This window comes from Arthroderma uncinatum, assembly GCF_011692745.1.
Source record: "Arthroderma uncinatum strain CBS 119779 chromosome Unknown scaffold1, whole genome shotgun sequence".
Taxonomy (NCBI): Eukaryota; Fungi; Ascomycota; class Eurotiomycetes; order Onygenales; family Arthrodermataceae; genus Arthroderma; species Arthroderma uncinatum.
This window is the reverse complement of record NW_022983863.1, coordinates 2,108,314-2,126,362: the sequence shown is the minus strand read 5'-3', so window position 1 is coordinate 2,126,362 and position 18,049 is coordinate 2,108,314. Positions and strand designations below refer to the sequence as shown.

At 47.9% G+C, this 18,049-nt stretch overlaps 1 protein-coding gene across 1 annotated transcript; it reads left to right on the top strand.

The window, feature by feature from the left end:
• Positions 1 to 1,464: 1,464 nt before the first annotated feature.
• GIQ15_00665 (nonribosomal peptide synthetase 2) lies at positions 1,465 to 17,067 on the top strand (the record flags this gene model as incomplete). Its single annotated transcript, XM_033548082.1, has 9 exons — positions 1,465 to 1,758; positions 1,813 to 5,767; positions 5,820 to 6,068; positions 6,132 to 6,316; positions 6,370 to 8,775; positions 8,840 to 10,066; positions 10,120 to 12,151; positions 12,200 to 16,869; positions 16,936 to 17,067. 9 exons carry the CDS (start codon positions 1,465 to 1,467, stop codon positions 17,065 to 17,067), a joined length of 15,150 nt encoding a protein of 5,049 aa, XP_033409033.1.
• Positions 17,068 to 18,049: the final 982 nt, after the last annotated feature.

The window sequence follows — 18,049 nt, the reverse complement described above, 5'->3', positions numbered from 1 at the left end:
TCACGGGCACGGGAAACGAGAAATTTAGAGTTGAAAAAGGGTTCCACTTGAAACTCTCGACGGGCTGATTGATAACGGAGATGCTAAATGCACTAACTAGCCCCTGGTAGTTATGCAAGCAGCAAGCAGTTTAGGCGATGGCGCGGGAAGGGAGGGAGACATCGATCCTCTTGAGTAGAGTTTTAGGACACGGAACAGTGCGAGTGCTGAGCATCGTCATAGGCTTGTGCCTGCGAATCCCTGACACCGGCTGTGCATAGCGCTTGGAGAGAGCGTCATATTATTCCAAGTAACCGGTTAATTCAATCAACCTGTACCATGACCTGATTGCGTACCAAGGTCCACCAGGAAATGCCGTTTGACTACCGTTCGTATTCTGTGTTCTGAGGACCCTTTCTTCTTCTTCTGCTGCTGCTGCTGCTTCGTCCGGTCCGCCCGCTCTGTTCCCTGCCCTCCTGTTCCTGTTCGCTTGTTCGACGTGGATGTGGATGTGGGTGGAGGGCACTAGGGGGGCAAAGGGGCCTGAGGTCGGATGTTCCTTTTCGCGGTCAAAGTTATCAGATCGATAAGATTAGATCCGTGTTTGACCGACACGCGCGCTAGTCCGCTTCGGGACATCCTCACCTCACCCTCCGAAACAACGGACAAAAATGCAAAAAATGCAAAAAAAATGCAATTCTGGCTGGCTTTCTGCTTACCTACGACGCTTCTTCCCGCCCCACGCAACAAACCCGGCCACCAAGCAAGCAAGCAACCAAGCAACGCAGCTCCATCTCAGTATCCCGGCCCCTGGGCTCCATGGGTCACCGTTTCGCAGCAGCAGAAGTCGCCGATTCGCCCACTGGCCCAATCATTCTGTCTCCTCTCGCCAGCAGGTTACTCGCGTTGTCTCGCCTCCCATATCGGGACTTGTCGGTGCTCGGGTATTGCTTGTTGTGCCGTCTGCAAGGCATCTCTCTACTCCGTATACCGGTCTTTTCTTTTCTTTCTTCAGGGGTAGATGCAATAGAGGACTATGGCGAACCCGGATGAACCCCCTCCTTCGTGGCAAGGCATACCGCAATACGCTACGAGATCACTTGAAGTTTTGATTTTTTTTATCTAAGGTTTGATCAGTAGACAACTCGGTTAGGAGTTTCTCGCTGGGCCCACGGTTTAGGCTCTCTGGGCCCTGAGCCAATCCCTGACTGGACGGGGACACCTTTCACGTCTTGTATGGAGTCTTCTCCCCTCCGTTAGCTTCTTTCTCTGATGGCTTCTAGCTCTGAACTGAAGACGTCACGCGCTTAGTGGCACTTAACCAGAAGCTGCTGTCATCACTATTATTTTTATCATTATTCTCTCTGTCGCCAGGCTTTTTTCTCTGTCGTCGGAAGCAGTTATAACCCTCCAGCTCGGGACCTTTCTCCTCAGTCATGTCAATTGTATAGACGATTATCACTTATTTACACTACATACACAACCATGGAGCCTCTTCAATTCAATAGATACACACAATTTCCAGACCTCAACTATGGGCTGGAGCCGGTTCCCTCACAGGCCTCAGCTGTCTGGAAGCTGGACGGCAGCATTGAAGTCGATAAGCTGATTCTGTCATGGGCGTCGATACTAAGTCGCTTGAGCGAGGAGGAATCACCAATCATTCTTGTCGATGGAACTCCCGTGAAAGTACATCCAAAAACCAACCAGATCGAGAGAGTCCAAGTTGAAACACTGGGTTCTGACTCTGGTAATTATACAAGCATAGTCACCGCAGAAGTAAGTAACGAACCTGCTAGTATGATCTTGTATCCGCGTTAATCAAGACCATAGACTCCCGTTTCCAACGAGCATTGTCAGCTCGAAGTCAGATATTCTCCCGTCCACTTGGAAGGGTCTATCATATCTAGGGGCTGCGCAAGTGCAGAGTACTTGACCCAGATCGCCAGGCAACTAGAAAGGCTTCTGCGAGAGTCCCCCATGCTTTCAATTCTCAATCCAACGCCCATGATTCTTCCTGGCCCCCGCCTTTTTCATGACATGGTGCAACGGGCTGGCAGTGAACCAGCAATATCGTTCCTAAACGGAAACGGAGAAACAGAAGACCTAACTTATGAGCATCTTCATTCACGCTCGGAAGAGCTAGCATCCCACCTTGTGCACACTCTTGCATCTCTCCCAGCTCCTGGGCAACACGGACGCATCATACCCGTACTTCTACCTCAATCACTAGATCTTTACGTGGCATGGTTGGCGATTCTCAAAGCGGGTGCAGCCGTCTGTCCCTTAAATCTTGATACCCCGACGGAGCGGCTTAACTTTATAGTTGGGGATGTTGATGCTCGCGTAGTCATTACCAATGAGCAGCTCGCCGGGGCTTTCCAGCAGATTGAAATCCCAGTCACTGTAGTCAAGATGGAAGACAGTAAGGACCTGACTGCAGACGGTCCTCCCGCTGTGGATATTCGGGAGGAAGATCTGGCGTATGTCATGTATACTTCTGGATCTACTGGTCTGCCCAAGGGAGTAGGCATCTCTCACCATGCTGCTGTGCAGGCCTTACTGGCTCATGACGAGATAATACCACCTTTTAGGAGATTTCTCCAATTTGCTGCACCGACATTTGATGTATCAGTTTTTGAGATCGTCTTTCCACTTTTCAGAGGTGTAACCCTCGTGGGGTGCGACCGACGGTTAATGTTAAACGATCTCCCTGGCATCATCAATAAGTTGAATATCGACGCAGCTGAACTTACCCCCACCGTATGCGGAGAACTCCTCCGATCACGAGCAGCAACACCCTGTCTTAATCTGCTATTGACAATTGGCGAGATGTTGACTAGGCATGTGGTCGATGAGTTTGGATCATCAGAGGACCGGCCAGGGATTTTGCACGGAATGTACGGCCCTACAGAAGCTACCATACACTGTACAGCTGTCTCCTCGATCCGTGCAGGTTCCATTGTTGGCAATATCGGTATTCCACTTAAAACCGTCTCCGCCTTCATCATTTCGATAGACCATACAGTTGGTCAGGAACCAGAGATTCTTCCAGTTGGCCACGTCGGTGAACTTGTGGTTGGAGGCCCACAGCTCGCTAGGTACTATCTCAATCGACCAAAGGAAAATCAAAACGCATTCATCGAAACCAAGGCATACGGACGTCTATACCGAACCGGAGACAAGGGCCGCCTACATCCAAACGGTGAGATCCAGTGCATGGGTCGTATATCGACAGGACAAGTCAAGCTCCGAGGGCAACGAATTGAGCTCGGGGAAATCGAAAGCGTTTTATTAAAGGGTCAATATGTGAGAAATGCCGCCGTGTGCGTGGTCCAAGGCGTGCTTGTCGCATTCCTATCCGCCGATGTTGAACGCTGTACGTCCAAGGATCTGCAAATGACTTGTCAACGATCTCTTCCAAAATTTATGATTCCTGGGAATTTTGTCATCCTTGACGAATTGCCACGGCTTCCATCAGGTAAAATTGATAGGAAAGGCCTGCAGGAGGAATATATAATATCCAAGGGCATAGGGCAGGGCGATCCCACCGAGTTTGCGGGTGAAACTGAACAGAAGATAGCAGCATCCCTTGAGCAGCTGCTAGGGTTCCCTGTTGGTCCTACCACGAGCCTTGCCTCTGCCGGACTCGACTCGCTAAAAGTAATTAACCTTGCCTCTATATTACGGCGAGAGGGGATAGTTCTCAACGCCTTGGACATCTTGGAAGCTGATTCCATTCGCCAAATGGCAGTCCTTGTGTCGAAACCTGAGCCAGAATCAACTGTGGCTCCTATCCAAGGCAGCGCCTTGGAGACCTGGAATGCAATAATAGAACAAGGCCTCGATAAACTAAAATCCACCGAATATCGCGAACACCCCTATGAAATCATCCCCTGCAGTCCGACTCAGACGGGTATGCTTCTGGAAACCAAGTTAAACCCAAAGGCGTATTTCAACTCTATCGAACTGCAGTTCGATCATGGAATTTCTCTACAAGAGGCGAAGAGAGCATTTTTTGCAGTTGCTCTGCAAAACGAGGTGTTGCGATCTGGCTTCGTCGAGATCGATCTTCCAGGCTTTCCCTATGCACAAGTTATCTGGGAAAAATTAAATTCAGATCAAATCAGTGAACCACAAAATTTTGACTACGATCTAGAGCTACAGAGCCAATGGGATATTCTGCACCCATTCAGAGTCCAGCTGGGTCTTGTTGACGGACAATCCAGAGCTTTAGTACATATTCATCATTCTCTATATGATGGTTGGTCCTGGGATCAGATTATGCTAGACATAGCAGCGGCACTCGGAAATAAACCTCCCGTCCAGAGGCCACAGTATCGACTCTTTACCCTCTTTCACATGAACCATACTTCCTCTGAATTCCGAGAGCAGGCTCTAAATTATTGGCAGTCCCATCTGGAAGGTTCATCGCCGTCCGTGTGGCCTAACTTCCAAGACCGATCCGATATTTCCAAATCAACTGGAGTAGTTACACATCAACTGAGCATCGACCTGGACAAACTTGATGCTCTGGTTCGAGACTTCCGTGTAAGCCGACAGATCATCTTCCAAGCGGCCGTTGGATACCTACTTGCAGCCTATAATGGCGTTTCAGATGTAATATTTGGGACTGTATCCGCTGGTCGTACGCTCCCTATCGATGGAATCGACAGTATCGTGGGGCCTTGCATTTCAACTCTTCCATTGAGATTCGATCTACAGCGAATTCGGACCGTTCGAGACTTGCTTGCAATCCTTCATGGTTTGAATAGGAAGACTCTTGCACATGGATTTGTTCCCCTTCGGGACATAAAGCAGGCATCAGGGGTTAATGTGGCGGAACAACTATTTGATACTTTGTTCGTCTGGCAGGACACTATCAATACTACTTGCGGCCCAATAACCCAAGTAGCATCGAGGGATTTCCTCGAATTTACATTAACCGTTGACATCGGAATTCAGGATGGCAAAATACAAGCGAAGGCTATCTTTCAGGAATCAATTCTTCCCGCCAGCCAAGCTAGGATATTTCTGCAGCAAATCGAAGGATTCGTTTCCACCGTCCTACAAACCCCTGATATGTTGCTTGGAGATATCGGGCAACAGCTTCCAGAACCTCTATTATCAATTGAGAATGCCTTGCCAATGTCGTTAGAGTCGGTACCTGACCTTTCATATGGTGTTGAACAAGTCTCCAAAGCCGATCCAGAGAGAATTGCGGTTGAATTTTTGGACTCTTTAGACCCAGAAACTGGAGCCAGAACGACGCAGACCCTGACATACTCTGAACTAGATACACGCTCCAGCAGGCTTGCAGGCCACCTTAGAAGACTGGGTGTTATTGAGGGTAACTTGGTTGCCATATGCCTTGAAAAGTCGCTCGAGCTTTACGTTTCTATTCTTGCGGTGGTCAGAGCCGGCGCAGGATATGTGCCAATGACACCACAAACGCCCATCATGCGAGTGAAACATATTATCCGCGAGGCGAACTGTCAGATTTGCATTACGGATAAGGAAATTTCAACCCAGCTGTCTGATCTCCCAGACACAAAATTTATCCACGTTGATCATGATATAATGGAAGAGGATGTCCAATATGCCCTTATGTCGAAACCCCCAGGCTCCGGTCCTGCGTACGCGGTATTCACATCTGGGACCACTGGTACCCCAAAAGGAGTTCTTATTTCACGCTTCAACTTAGAGAGCAACATAGCTGTTCTGTCTGCCCTTTATCCTGACTTCCCAGAGTCACGGCTGCTCCAAGCATGCTCTCATGCATTTGATGGTTAGCATACCTCCTTAGTACCACCAATTTATTTACGTACTAATTGGTATAGTTTCTGTGTTCGAGATCTTTTTCACCTGGAGCAAGGGAATGACCCTATGTTCTGCGAAAAATGACGTTTTATTCCGGGATATTGAAGAGGCAATTCGCAGTTTGCGAATCACCCATCTCAGCATGACCCCAACGGTTGCCGCACTAGTAAGGGCGAAGAACGTGCCTCTGGTTAAATTCCTCGTAACGGCTGGTGAAGCGATGACCCCGAAGGTTCTGATGGACTGGGCAGGAAGGGGCTTATGGCAGGGTGAATAACTCCAGCGAGAAGAAATTAAATTAGATGAGAATGTTACTAACTTTTGATACTTAGGATATGGTCCAAGTGAGACAACGAATATTTGCACGGTTAGGCCAAATCTTTGCATGTCCCACTTTATAAGCAATATTGGGAAACCCTTCGTAAACACCTCTGCGTTTGTTCTTACGGAAGGGGATGGATTCTCTCTTGTCCCTCGAGGAGCAGTTGGCGAGCTTTGTTTCGGAGGAGACCAAGTGGTAAGTTCTTTGCGAAATGTGCTCTTACGGTGCCATATACTAATTTCTACTAGGGTATTGGGTATCTGAATATGGAAGAACTTACGCAGCAGAAGTTCGTCACTCATCACAAATACGGTAGGATATACAAAAGTGGAGACTATGGGCGACTTCTTGCCGATGGCTCGATTGCTTTCGCTGGTCGTCGTGATGACCTAGTAAAGATCAGAGGCCAGCGCATTGAACTGGGTGAGATCACCAGTGTTTTGATGACTGATGAAAACGTTAAGGACTGTGCAACGATCGTATGCGAGGGCCAAAATGGTGGCAATCAGCAACTGGTATCTTTCTGGGTTCCTGACAAAATCGGTATCAAGGGGCTTGACCAGCCCGAAAATTCTACTATTCCCCAGCAGCTTTTCGATCACATAAGCGACCGCTTGCCTACATATATGATCCCGTCATTCCTAATCCCAATTAGTCATATTCCAATGACGACAGTTGGAAGGAAGATCGACAAAGGAGCTCTACTTGCCATATATTCAAATGCGGATTCTGCGTTGCTTGATGTATACTCGCGCGGAAAAGACGAAGAGCACATACAAGAAAACCTGTCAGAGAATGAAGCCAAGATCGTGGAAATTGTTGCACAGGTCACAGGGGCCTCCACGAAAGAGATCGGACGACATACTTCATTTTATCGACTAGGTTTTGATTCAGTGATAGCGATCGCGCTTTCTCGGCAGTTGAAACTTGCTGGCTTTGGCCAAATCGATGTCTCGATCATCATAAAAAACGATTCCGTGGCCCGTCTCGCTAGAAAATCGCAGCAGAAACTTGAGGCCCCAGTGTCAGGCCTGCGGGCTCTTCCAAATTTCGATCATCTGTTCAGTCCTGATCTGTTAAACAAAATTAAGAACGAAGTCTCTTCTCATGGGATGAATGTTGTGAAAGTTTTACCATGTACATCCTTACAGGAAGGCATGCTTTCGGGGATAGCAACTGGGAATGGTGAATCGTACTATAACCATCTAACCTTTGAAATCAGCGCGGATGTTGAAGCTATGGAAGTGGCCTGGAAGAATATGGTTGCAAGACATGACATGTTGCGAACTTGGTTTCGACAAACTAATAACGCCCGTTTTGCATTCGTACAGGTTGTTCTGGAGAAAATAGACATCCCTTGGCAGACCATTGAATGCACCATGGCGGATGCTCCATCAATCATAGAGCAGCAGAAATCTACAGTCTCTGTCGAGGAGGGGCCCCGTTCACTTTGCTCTTTTACCATTGTTCAATGCCTTGATTCTCCTAAGGTTTTTCTACTGCTGTCCATTCACCACGCTTTGTATGATGGCGAGGCAATGGAGGTACTTTTGCAAGAAGTCGAGGAAGACTTGTTGGGATCTCAGCTTCCACCAGTCGTCCCATTTGACTTGTATCTTCATGAAATGATCAAGCTTAACGGCGAGTCGATGGACCAGTTCTGGAGCGATTACTTGAAGGGACTTTCCCCAACGCTATTCACCGCGCCATCTTCCTTAACCAAGGCAAAGCCGAAACAATACCGAGCTATCTCCCACATGCCTGACATACGTCTGGCTGAGATAGGGAATGTATGCAGAATTTCCTCCGTGACTACTCTTAGCCTTTTGCAGGCTTCCTGGAGTAGGCTTATCTGTTATCTTTCTGGTGCTTCTGATATTTGCTTTGGAGATGTGATGAATTGCAGGAGTATATCCATTGAAGGAGCGGAAAGAATTGTGGGACCTTGCTTTAACACTCTCCCTGTTCGGGCGAAACTCAATCAAAACATGACCAATATCGACCTGATGCGGAACCTGCAAAGGGATAGGTCTGCCTCTCTTCCGTATCAACTTAGCTCAATGAGGCGGCTTCAATCACGATTTGGTCAGCGCGGTCTCAAAATTTTTGACTCATTATTACTCCTACAAGGCACACCACGCCCACTCGACGAGGCATTGTGGAGAATGGTCTCTGAAAGTGGCACTATGGACTTTCCTATTATCTTTGAGATCGTTCCAAATCGAGAGGATGACAAGATGTACTTCCACTTCCATTTTGACGAGGGTCTTATCCCATTGGCAGACATTGATGCTATCATTGGTTGTTATTCTGCCCTTTTAAGCCATACACTTCGCTTCCCGGAGGCTAGGGCGATGGATTTCACTATCACAGACCCCATTAGCGATATAGCCCAAGGCCTAAGCGTATTCAGCAAGGAACAAGAACTAAATGGAGAGTCTAAAATAAACGGATGCCATCAAGCCCAGGAGGGAGCCCTAGCAGAGACGCTAGAAGTCCGAGACCTGCTATCGACGATGTCAAAAATAGATAAGAAGTTTATCGAAATGGATATGACGATATTTGAATTAGGCCTTGACAGTATCAATGCAATTCAAATTGCTGGACATTTTAGGAAGGCCGACTATGAAATCTCAGCAGCTGATATCTTAGAGGTGAGTTCACGAATATAGAATTAACGTTCAATCATTGGGGCTTGCATATTGACACTACGTTTAGGGACCTTCCATTAGGGAGATAGCGTTATTCCTCCAGCAGTCAAAGGCTGGTGGTTATGAAATTCAGAGCCTTCCTACATTTGATTTTGGGAGCTTTCATTCGTTACATTTGACCTCAATTTGCGATAAAATTAAAATGCCCGAAAGCAGTGTTGACGCTATACGACCATGTACTCCACCCCAAGCAGGTATGCTTGCGGCTTTCATAAACTCGGAGGGAGTCCTTTACCTTAACAGCCTGAGTATGAGATCCCCAACACCACTGGACCTTTTCGCATTAAAAGCGGCGTGGGAAGAAGTTATGAACAGGAATGAGATGCTCCGAACCGGATTTTGTGATGTGAAAGACGATACATTTCCTTTCGCGATGGTAACCTACCGCCCGGGAATTATGGAACTCCCCTGGCACGAATGTCCATCCCCCGTCGAAAGCTTTATTGGCGCACCATGCGAGCATAAGCTTGAAAATAGGGATGTATTGAATCGAATTCACCAGCTCCCTTGGTTCCTTACAATTAGAGCAGGTCAAGAATTTACGCTCATTCAAGTTTCAGCACATCACGCTCTTTATGACGCTCATTCAATGAATCTCATACTATCAGAAGTCCTAGAATTATACCATGGGTCCTCGTTGCCTCAACCAATTCCAATATCCCCTGTGTTGAGATTCATGGCTGAGAAATTCCAGTCTCCTGAGTCCGAGGCCTATTGGGGAGAGGTGGGCCCAGCATTCCATGCAACGAAGTTCCCAGATATGAACCCCGTTCACACTAAAACGGACAAAATTCGTGTGCTCTTCAGACACTGTTCAAGCCTTATGGAAGAACTCCAAGTGGGATGTCGTGTGCTTGGTGTCACTTTACAAGCCGTCGGACAAGCTGCATGGTCACGAATTCTCTCCTCATACCTTGGGGAGTCAAGTGTGGCCTACGGCCTAGTTCTTTCGGGAAGAAATATGTCGGAAGAGGCACAGGATACTGCTTTCCCTTGTCTTACAACAGTGCCGGCACAGCACAATGTCGAGGGGACGAATCGGGACTTACTTGACCAGATTATGAAATCAAATGCCCTAGCGGTAAAACATCAGTTCACATCTTTAGCGAAGATCCAACGCCTGAGCAAATCTGATTCCCCGCTATTTGATACACTGTTCGTATTTCAAAAACTCGCCCCGTCGGATAAAGAAGGCAGCCCCTGGGAGGTGGTTGATGAAGAGAGCAAAACGGAGGTAAGTTTATATCAAAGCATGAGTGAATGATAGTATATTAATCTAGTCTATAGTATCCGGTTTCAATTGAGTTGATACCTGATGGCAAGACACTCAAGCTTGCGGTCACATTTAAGAACCGTATCTTACCTGAAGAGCAGGCCGCACTGCTATTGGATGAGCTTGACTGGTTTCTAGCCGATATACTGCAATATCCCGATTCCACTTCATCAAACCTCGACTCTGCGAATCGTTCTATCATATCCGTTTTACCAAGGAAGGATTCCAGGATTGAATGCCCCACCCAGCTTTTACATCAGTTTGTAGAAGTTGGAGCTGCTAACCATCCCTCTAAAGTGGCACTTGAATTCGCAGAAAGATCAAATGGCAAACTAGTTCCTAAGAGCTGGACGTATAAAGAGCTAAATGAACAGGGGAACAAATACGCGAACTTACTCAACCAACTCGGAGTGAAACAAGGGACGTTGGTTGGGGTTTCCTTCCAAAAATGCCCAGAGGCCTATTTCTCCATACTTGGAGTTCTCAAAGTTGGTTGTGCATTCCTTGCCATTGACCCTGGAGCTCCAATCGCTCGAAAACAATTCATAGTTGATGATTCGGGAGCGAATGTGCTTCTTTGTGGGATAGAGCAAAAAGATGAGCTGGAGAGTCTCACGGGTATCAAAGTAATGGCAGTCAACGAAGCTGGTTTGCTGGATGGAATCAATTCCACACCCCCAACCCTGGAAACTCCGATTACAGGCGACGCAACGTGCTATTGCTTGTATACATCAGGAAGTACTGGTACACCAAAGGGATGTGAGATAACACATGACAACGCAGTTCAGGCAATGCTCTCCTTCCAAAGGTTGTTTGACAATCACTGGGATGAATCATCTCGATGGTTCCAATTTGCCTCCTTTCACTTCGATGTCAGTGTCCTCGAACAGTATTGGACGTGGAGTGTGGGAATATGTTTGACCTCCTGCCCAAGGGATACTCTGTTCGAAGATTTTGCAGGGACCCTCCGGGATCTATGCATCACACACATTGACTTAACGCCTAGTCTTGCACAATTGATTCGCCCAGAGGATGTACCATCTCTTTGCCGTGGTGTATTTATCACCGGAGGAGAGAAACTAAAACAAGAAATTCTGGAACATTGGGGCCCTCATGAAGTGATTTACAATGGATATGGGCCAACGGAAGTCACCATCGGCTGTACCATGCTTCCTCGTGTTACATCTTTGGATAAACCATCCAATATCGGACCGCAATTTGATAACGTTAGCGGCTATGTTTTTAAACAGGGTACTTCTATTCCTGTTCTACGTGGTGGCATCGGGGAGCTCTGCGTATCTGGGCCCCTTGTTGGCCGTGGTTATTTGAACCGACCGCAATTGACGGCTGAAAAATTCCAGTATATTGATACCTATGGAGAAAGGATTTACCGAACTGGTGATTTGGTTCGTATGATGCACGATGGAAGTTTCTGCTTCCTAGGGCGCATTGATGACCAGGTGAAACTCCGAGGCCAGCGGCTCGAAATCAATGAGATAAACCATGTGATGAAGAATTCTACGGACGAAGTTGGAGAGGTGGTGACAATGGTTTTGAAACACCCTGCAGCAACCAAAGAACAGATTGTATCTTTTGTCACTGTTCTTCCATCAACGGCCACAAAAAATAAGCCACAGGTTGATTTCAGCCCTGAGGCTAGGTCGGTCTTGGAGCTTATTCGACAAGAATGTCAGATGCATCTACCAGGGTATATGATCCCAACTCATATCATCCCGCTGACAAGACTCCCCCTCTCATCTAACAACAAAATTGATAACGCTCAATTACGAGGGATATTCGGGTCTATGCAATTAAGCGATATGCAAGAACTGTCTTCCCATGAGCTGGAAAGCGTTTCTGGGTCGACAGAAACAGTTAGGGCCATTATTCCAATTCTCTCTAAACTCACGAAGGCTGAGGAGAGCTCAATTTCACCATCTTCCAACATTTTTGAATTAGGCCTAGACTCCATATTGGCAATTTCTTTTGCTCGGTCGCTTCGAGAAGCTGGCTTCCCAACTGCACGTCCATCAGTGGTGATGAAATGTAAGTTTTGCTTCGTGACGAGTTTGGAATGTTATTAACGGTTTCTAGGCCCAACCCTTTCAAAGCTAGCCAAGGCCATCGAAGCCCCTGGCAACGACGCAGAAGGAGAAAGGCGCCGGTATGAAGATGCAAAACAAAGAATCGTTGCATTTTCCCACATGCACACGGCGCAGTTAGCAAGTGAATTGAAGGTTGCTCCACAAGGCATCGAGGCAATGACTCCTTGCACATCCTTGCAAGATGGCATGCTCTACCAGTGCTTGAGGAATGAATCTCATCCGTACCTAACATCGTTCAACTTTGAACTAAAACCTGATGTCAGCTTGTCAGACCTAAAAGAGGCCTGGCGCCAGACCCAATTTTCTCTTCAGCTTCTGCGAACCAAATTTCCTTTGACAGATGACGGATATGCCCTTGTTGTTCTTAAAGAGGACACTTTCCCATGGTTTGAATTGGTGGCGCCAGATGACGACGAACTCGAAGAGGTGTCAACTGGTCATTTTAGGGAGTGGAACCTCGGGTTTGATAATTTTGTTGGTCGAGTCTGGGAAATTGGAATTATTTCAAGCCAGGCTCGCAGGTGGATGTGCTTGAACATATTCCATGGGTTGTATGATGGAATCAGCCTTCCCCTCCTCCTTGACGCAGTAGCAGCTGTATATCGTGGAGAGAAGTTATCAAAGACGACACCATTTACTGATATATTGCCACTTGGACCACTTTGCACCGTGCCGGGCGCTAAATCATTCTGGACCCATCACCTTGAGGGCATGAACCAGAGGATAATACCACAGATAGCAGCCCCAGAAGCCCACCCTAGAACCTCAACCATTCGTATCGAGGGACTAGTGGGCCTCGAGAAAACGAGAAGATTGCTGAATGTGACGGAGCAGGCTATTTTCCATGCTTGCTGGGTCCACGCATTCGAGAAATATTTCAATTTCATTCCAATAATGGGGATTGTGGTTTCCGGGAGGTCGTTTGATTCGGAGGATGCTGATACCGCGATTGGACCTTTATTCAATACTATCCCTTGCAACATCACCAGGTTTGATTTCTCGTCCTTTTCGGACCTTGCTAAAGCTTGCCACGACTTCTCTGTCTCCGTACTTCCTTTCCAACATACGCCTTTGAGATCAATTATGAAATGGGTTGGCCGAAGTGCTGAGAGCCCTCTCTTTGATGTATTGTTTGTTTTCCAAAAGGAGGAAGGCAATGCGTCTCCTTCAGCACAATCTTTATGGGAGCCTGTGGCATCGTTCGCGGAGGCCGATTACCCCCTAGCCTTGGAAATACAAAGCCAAGGCAACGGATCCTTCCAAGTGACTGCAGTTTCTCAAGGAGACATCCTGACGCTTGATGGTATCTCCGACTTGTTAGCACAATTCAAGCTTTCTTTAAGCATACTGGCCGAGGAACCGTCCTCAGTTCTCAGCTTCTCCACGAACTCAAAACCGGCTAAAGCTACGTCTGACCCGGTTGAGGCTACGCTCCCTGGCGACAACCTAACCAACGGCACGGCTATATTCGAGTGGAACCCGACTGCATCCATGATTAGGCAAGAAATTGCAAAGTTAGCCAGTCTAGACGTGTATGCGATTACGGAAGATTCTTCCATCCTCGAAGTTGGACTGGATAGTATCGATGCTATCAAGCTCTCCTCTCGCTTGAAACGAGAGCATATAGATATCTCCGTGAGCAAGATCATGCGGAATCGAACCATACGGATGATGATGACGGAGATCATGACTGGCGATAACACAGCTAACAGCACCATGGTTTCTTTAACGTCGTTAGATGCCGAGTTACGACAATCTTTAGAGGAAGATGGAAATGACTTGAGTGAAATTGAACACGTCCTCCCTGCGACGCCACTCCAAGAAGGCATGCTTAGTGAGATGATGGCTTCTGATGGCCACCATTACCTCAACCATGATATTTTACAGATTGGAGAAGACGTGGATCTCGACTTGCTGAAAAAGGCATGGGAAATTATTGCGAAGCAACATCCCATCTTCCGGACCTCCTTTGCCGCGATATCTAATCCCAACTTGCCATTTTCTTACGCCCAGCTTGTTCACAAGTCAGCGATCGAAATGGATTGGAATATTGTAGACCTGGCCGACAAGACCATTGAATCAATCCTTGAAGAAGAGCGAGTCCGCGCGATGCCACTCGCAATGACAAAGCCACTTTTTAACGTACGACTTCTTCGGGACGGAATTAAATGGCTTCTTGTCCTTTCTCTCCCTCATGCAATGTATGACGGATGGTCACTTGGGCTGTTGCACCAAGATGTAGCGAGCGCCTACGCTGGCAAAGATTGCACGCGGCCGCCGTATCACAACGTTCTCGAACATATCCTTACTTCTTCTGGAGAAGCAGGGTCGCAGTTCTGGAGGGGAGCTCTCGTCAATGCAAATCCAAGCATATTCCCACAACTGCCTGATGCTGGGAATGAAGGCCCTCTGGTACATCGTGAAGAGACTGCATCCGATATTCCACTTCCAGAAGTATTGCAATTCTGCAAAAGACACGGAGTTACGGTCCAGGCTCTCGGCATTACATGCTGGACTATTGTCCTTGCCAGCTATCTCAAACAGCTAGACGTTCTTTTTGGTACTGTCATGCTTGGTAGAGACACAGAAGAAGCATCAAATGTCGCATTTCCAACTATGAACACCGTGGCAATTCGTGGCATCATTCATGGGACAGTGTCTGAAATGCTAGATTATACCCAGAAGAATCTTGCGAATATCTTAGAGCACCAGCAGTACCCCTTGCGAAAAGCGAAGGCGATGGCTGGAATAGGGAACAAGGAACTGTTCGATACCCTTTTCATTTATCAAAAGAGCCCTAACGTCCAGCAAACGCAAGCTAAGCCGCTATACAAATCTGTTGAGGGCTCCTCAGGAGTGGAATATTCCGTTTGTGTTGAATTAGAAGCTGTCGATGAATCCGCCGTATGGCGCGTTGCCTGCAAGGATACGATTTTAGGCAAGAGGGACACTGACGAACTCGTCTCCCAACTTCTGCAGGTATTCAAGGCCATTATACGATCCCCAGACACACCAACTGCAACATTCATCAAAGATGGAGAATCAATCCAGGCCCTCCCAAGTCTAAGTCCGAATGGCGCTGCAGCTCTGAACGAATCGAATGGTAACAATGCTGAGAGTATGTCGTGGTCACCGCTTGAAGAGCAAATTAGGACAACCTTGTCGTTGGTTGCCGGTGTCCCTAAGGAATCAATCACCAAGCTCACCACAATTTTCCACCTTGGAATCGACAGTATCAGTGCCATCAAGGTTTCTTCGTTACTGAGAAGAGAGTCCATAATTATTTCCGTCAGAGATATGCTGCGGGTTGAAACGATTGAAAAAATGGCAGATACTATCACTTCCTCACAGGAGACTAAGAATTCTTCTGGAGGAGACTCGTCGTCACTGCAGATACCAAGGAACGGCAACATTGATCTTCAGCTCCGTAAATACGGGATAAACCCAGAGGATGTCAAGTCACTCCTTCCTGCCACTGCCGGACAAATATACATGCTGGAAATGTGGAAGAGTTCAAATGGAAAGCTTTTTTTCCCAGATTTCTTTTACAAGGTCACTGGGCGTATCACCAAGAGTCAGCTAGACAACGCATGGGAGCAACTGCTCGCCAAACTGCCTATTCTGAGAACAACGTTCCTGTCTACAGACGATACTATTGTACCTTATATCCAGGCAGAGTTGAAGCAAGTCGATAATCCGATCATCTGGAGGCCCGATTTAAAGATCAAATCCAATCGGCGCCATGTAAAGGCGAGACAGGGATCGGGTCTTGTTTATCTATACGCCTCTCAGACAGAGGCCGAGACTATATTGATGCTCCATGTTCACCACGCCCTGTATGATGCAGTGGTGATTCAGCATCTAATCAACGCGTTTGAGTCGATCTGCCAAGGCATATCTGCTCCCATGAATTCCCATGTCGACATTTCAGAATTCATGGCATTCAGCCAGGCGAAATCATCCCCAGAGCAGCAGAAAGCATTCTGGGAAAAATATCTAGGAAAGGACACTCTAGCAACACCACAGCTGCCTAGACCCGCGGTGGATGTTCAGATTGGCGTGGGGCAGTATCACCCAGCTCTCCTAGAAAGCACCGATTGGCTGAACAAAATGTGCCAAAGTCAAGGTCTATCAGTGCAGGCCGTGTTTTTGGCAGTCTACTCCAAGGTCCATGTCAAAGCGTTCCCTCAACCTAGCGAAGACCTGACAGTTGGTGTCTATCTGGCCAACCGCTCGCACGATATGGTCGGACTTCCTGAGCTCATCGCGCCAACACTTAACATTGTACCACTCCGCGTGGAAAAACCGAGATCGCGCTCTGTATTCCAACTCGCGCGGGGCATCCAGGGCGACCTGCATGAAATTGGCTCTATCGACAACTGCGCCGTGTCACTGGCGCAGATAGCTGATTGGACTGGAATCAAGGTTGACACAACGGTAAACTTTATCAAGCTACCGGAGTTGTCGGCACAAGAAGCTGCAGCAGACGGAGATGCTCCACAGCTGGTTCAGATTGAAGAGGAGGAGGTGCATGGTTGGCAGGACAAGGAGTGTAATGGCCGTGAGGTGGATGATGACGGACCGGCCAAGCTCTGGATCGAGGAGATGCTCGGAGGCGAGACTGGGGCTGAAAACAAGACCGCAAGAGACATTTTCAAGGTAAGGGTCCCCCGACAAGATCGGTTCGCTGGGGATCGAAGGGAGCTAACACTGCCATCTCCACAGCCGTCCATTGACGTCGAGGCGGCGGTTAGAAACGACCGGCTGGATGTTGGGGTCTTTGGCCCCAGCAGCGAGACAGCTTCGGGGGTCCTGGATGAATTACGACAGCAACTGCTGAGTCTCCAGGATAAGTGAGACGCCGCATGCTTCATCAAAGGCGAAGTCAGGCAAGGGGTTGGCCATCAGGCTCGGGGCTATAAAAAGGACCACGGCGTAACGCTGGCCCCAATTTATGCATGTACATAATTAGAGTTAGCTGCCGCTCTGCAGGACAGGGTTAGATAAAATCATCACCTCCTCTCATAGATAACACCTCGTCACCTGTACTTATCACCTATCATCAGTATTAATATCATCTATCAACATCGATATCATCTACATCGCATTGTTTGTTGTTGTTATTCCCAAAAAGGAAGTGCCAAGAAAGGGGCTTGCTTACTCATCGAAGTTTCACGGGACCGGCCGCGCTAGCCCGATCGGGACTGCAACAACAACGCGATCGCGTGGGAAAAGAAAAAGCCCCTTCGAACTTCACGACTTCCCGTCACTTATCATATCTCAACCACCACCACCGCTATCACCATCCACCGCGGGCCTCCGTCCTCGACGCCTCGACAAGCACCCTAAGACGCTCTCCATCCTGCATCCTACATCGCCTGCTCAGCCCTGTCTCGCCCTGCGAATCTATTTCTTTTATTCTTGACACCTTGCGATCCGCATCCGCCTGTCGACGGTGTCTTCGGTCCGACCTGCCCGTCACTCACTATCCCGCGATCGACCGTCTACATCGCCGCAGCATCTACGCTCGCTCTCCCACTCCTCAAATACAGCGAACTCTCCTCTCGAGCATGAGTATCGGCCTTGACTCGCGCGCTGGACTAGATACCTAGCGCGGATGGAAGAAGCCAGTGCAGTCGGCTGTCCATGCTTGCCTTGATCAGTCACCTTTGAATGACATATACCTCGCGTGAAAGAGCGTGCGCGTCTATTGTCTTTCTCTCTTGCTAGAAGGACGCTTTTGAGACCACTTTGTGGGGAAATTTACAGCTCTGCGCAATATTTCCTATTGACCTACTATCTTTGTGCGGCCCAATCATTCACACCACCAGAAACATAC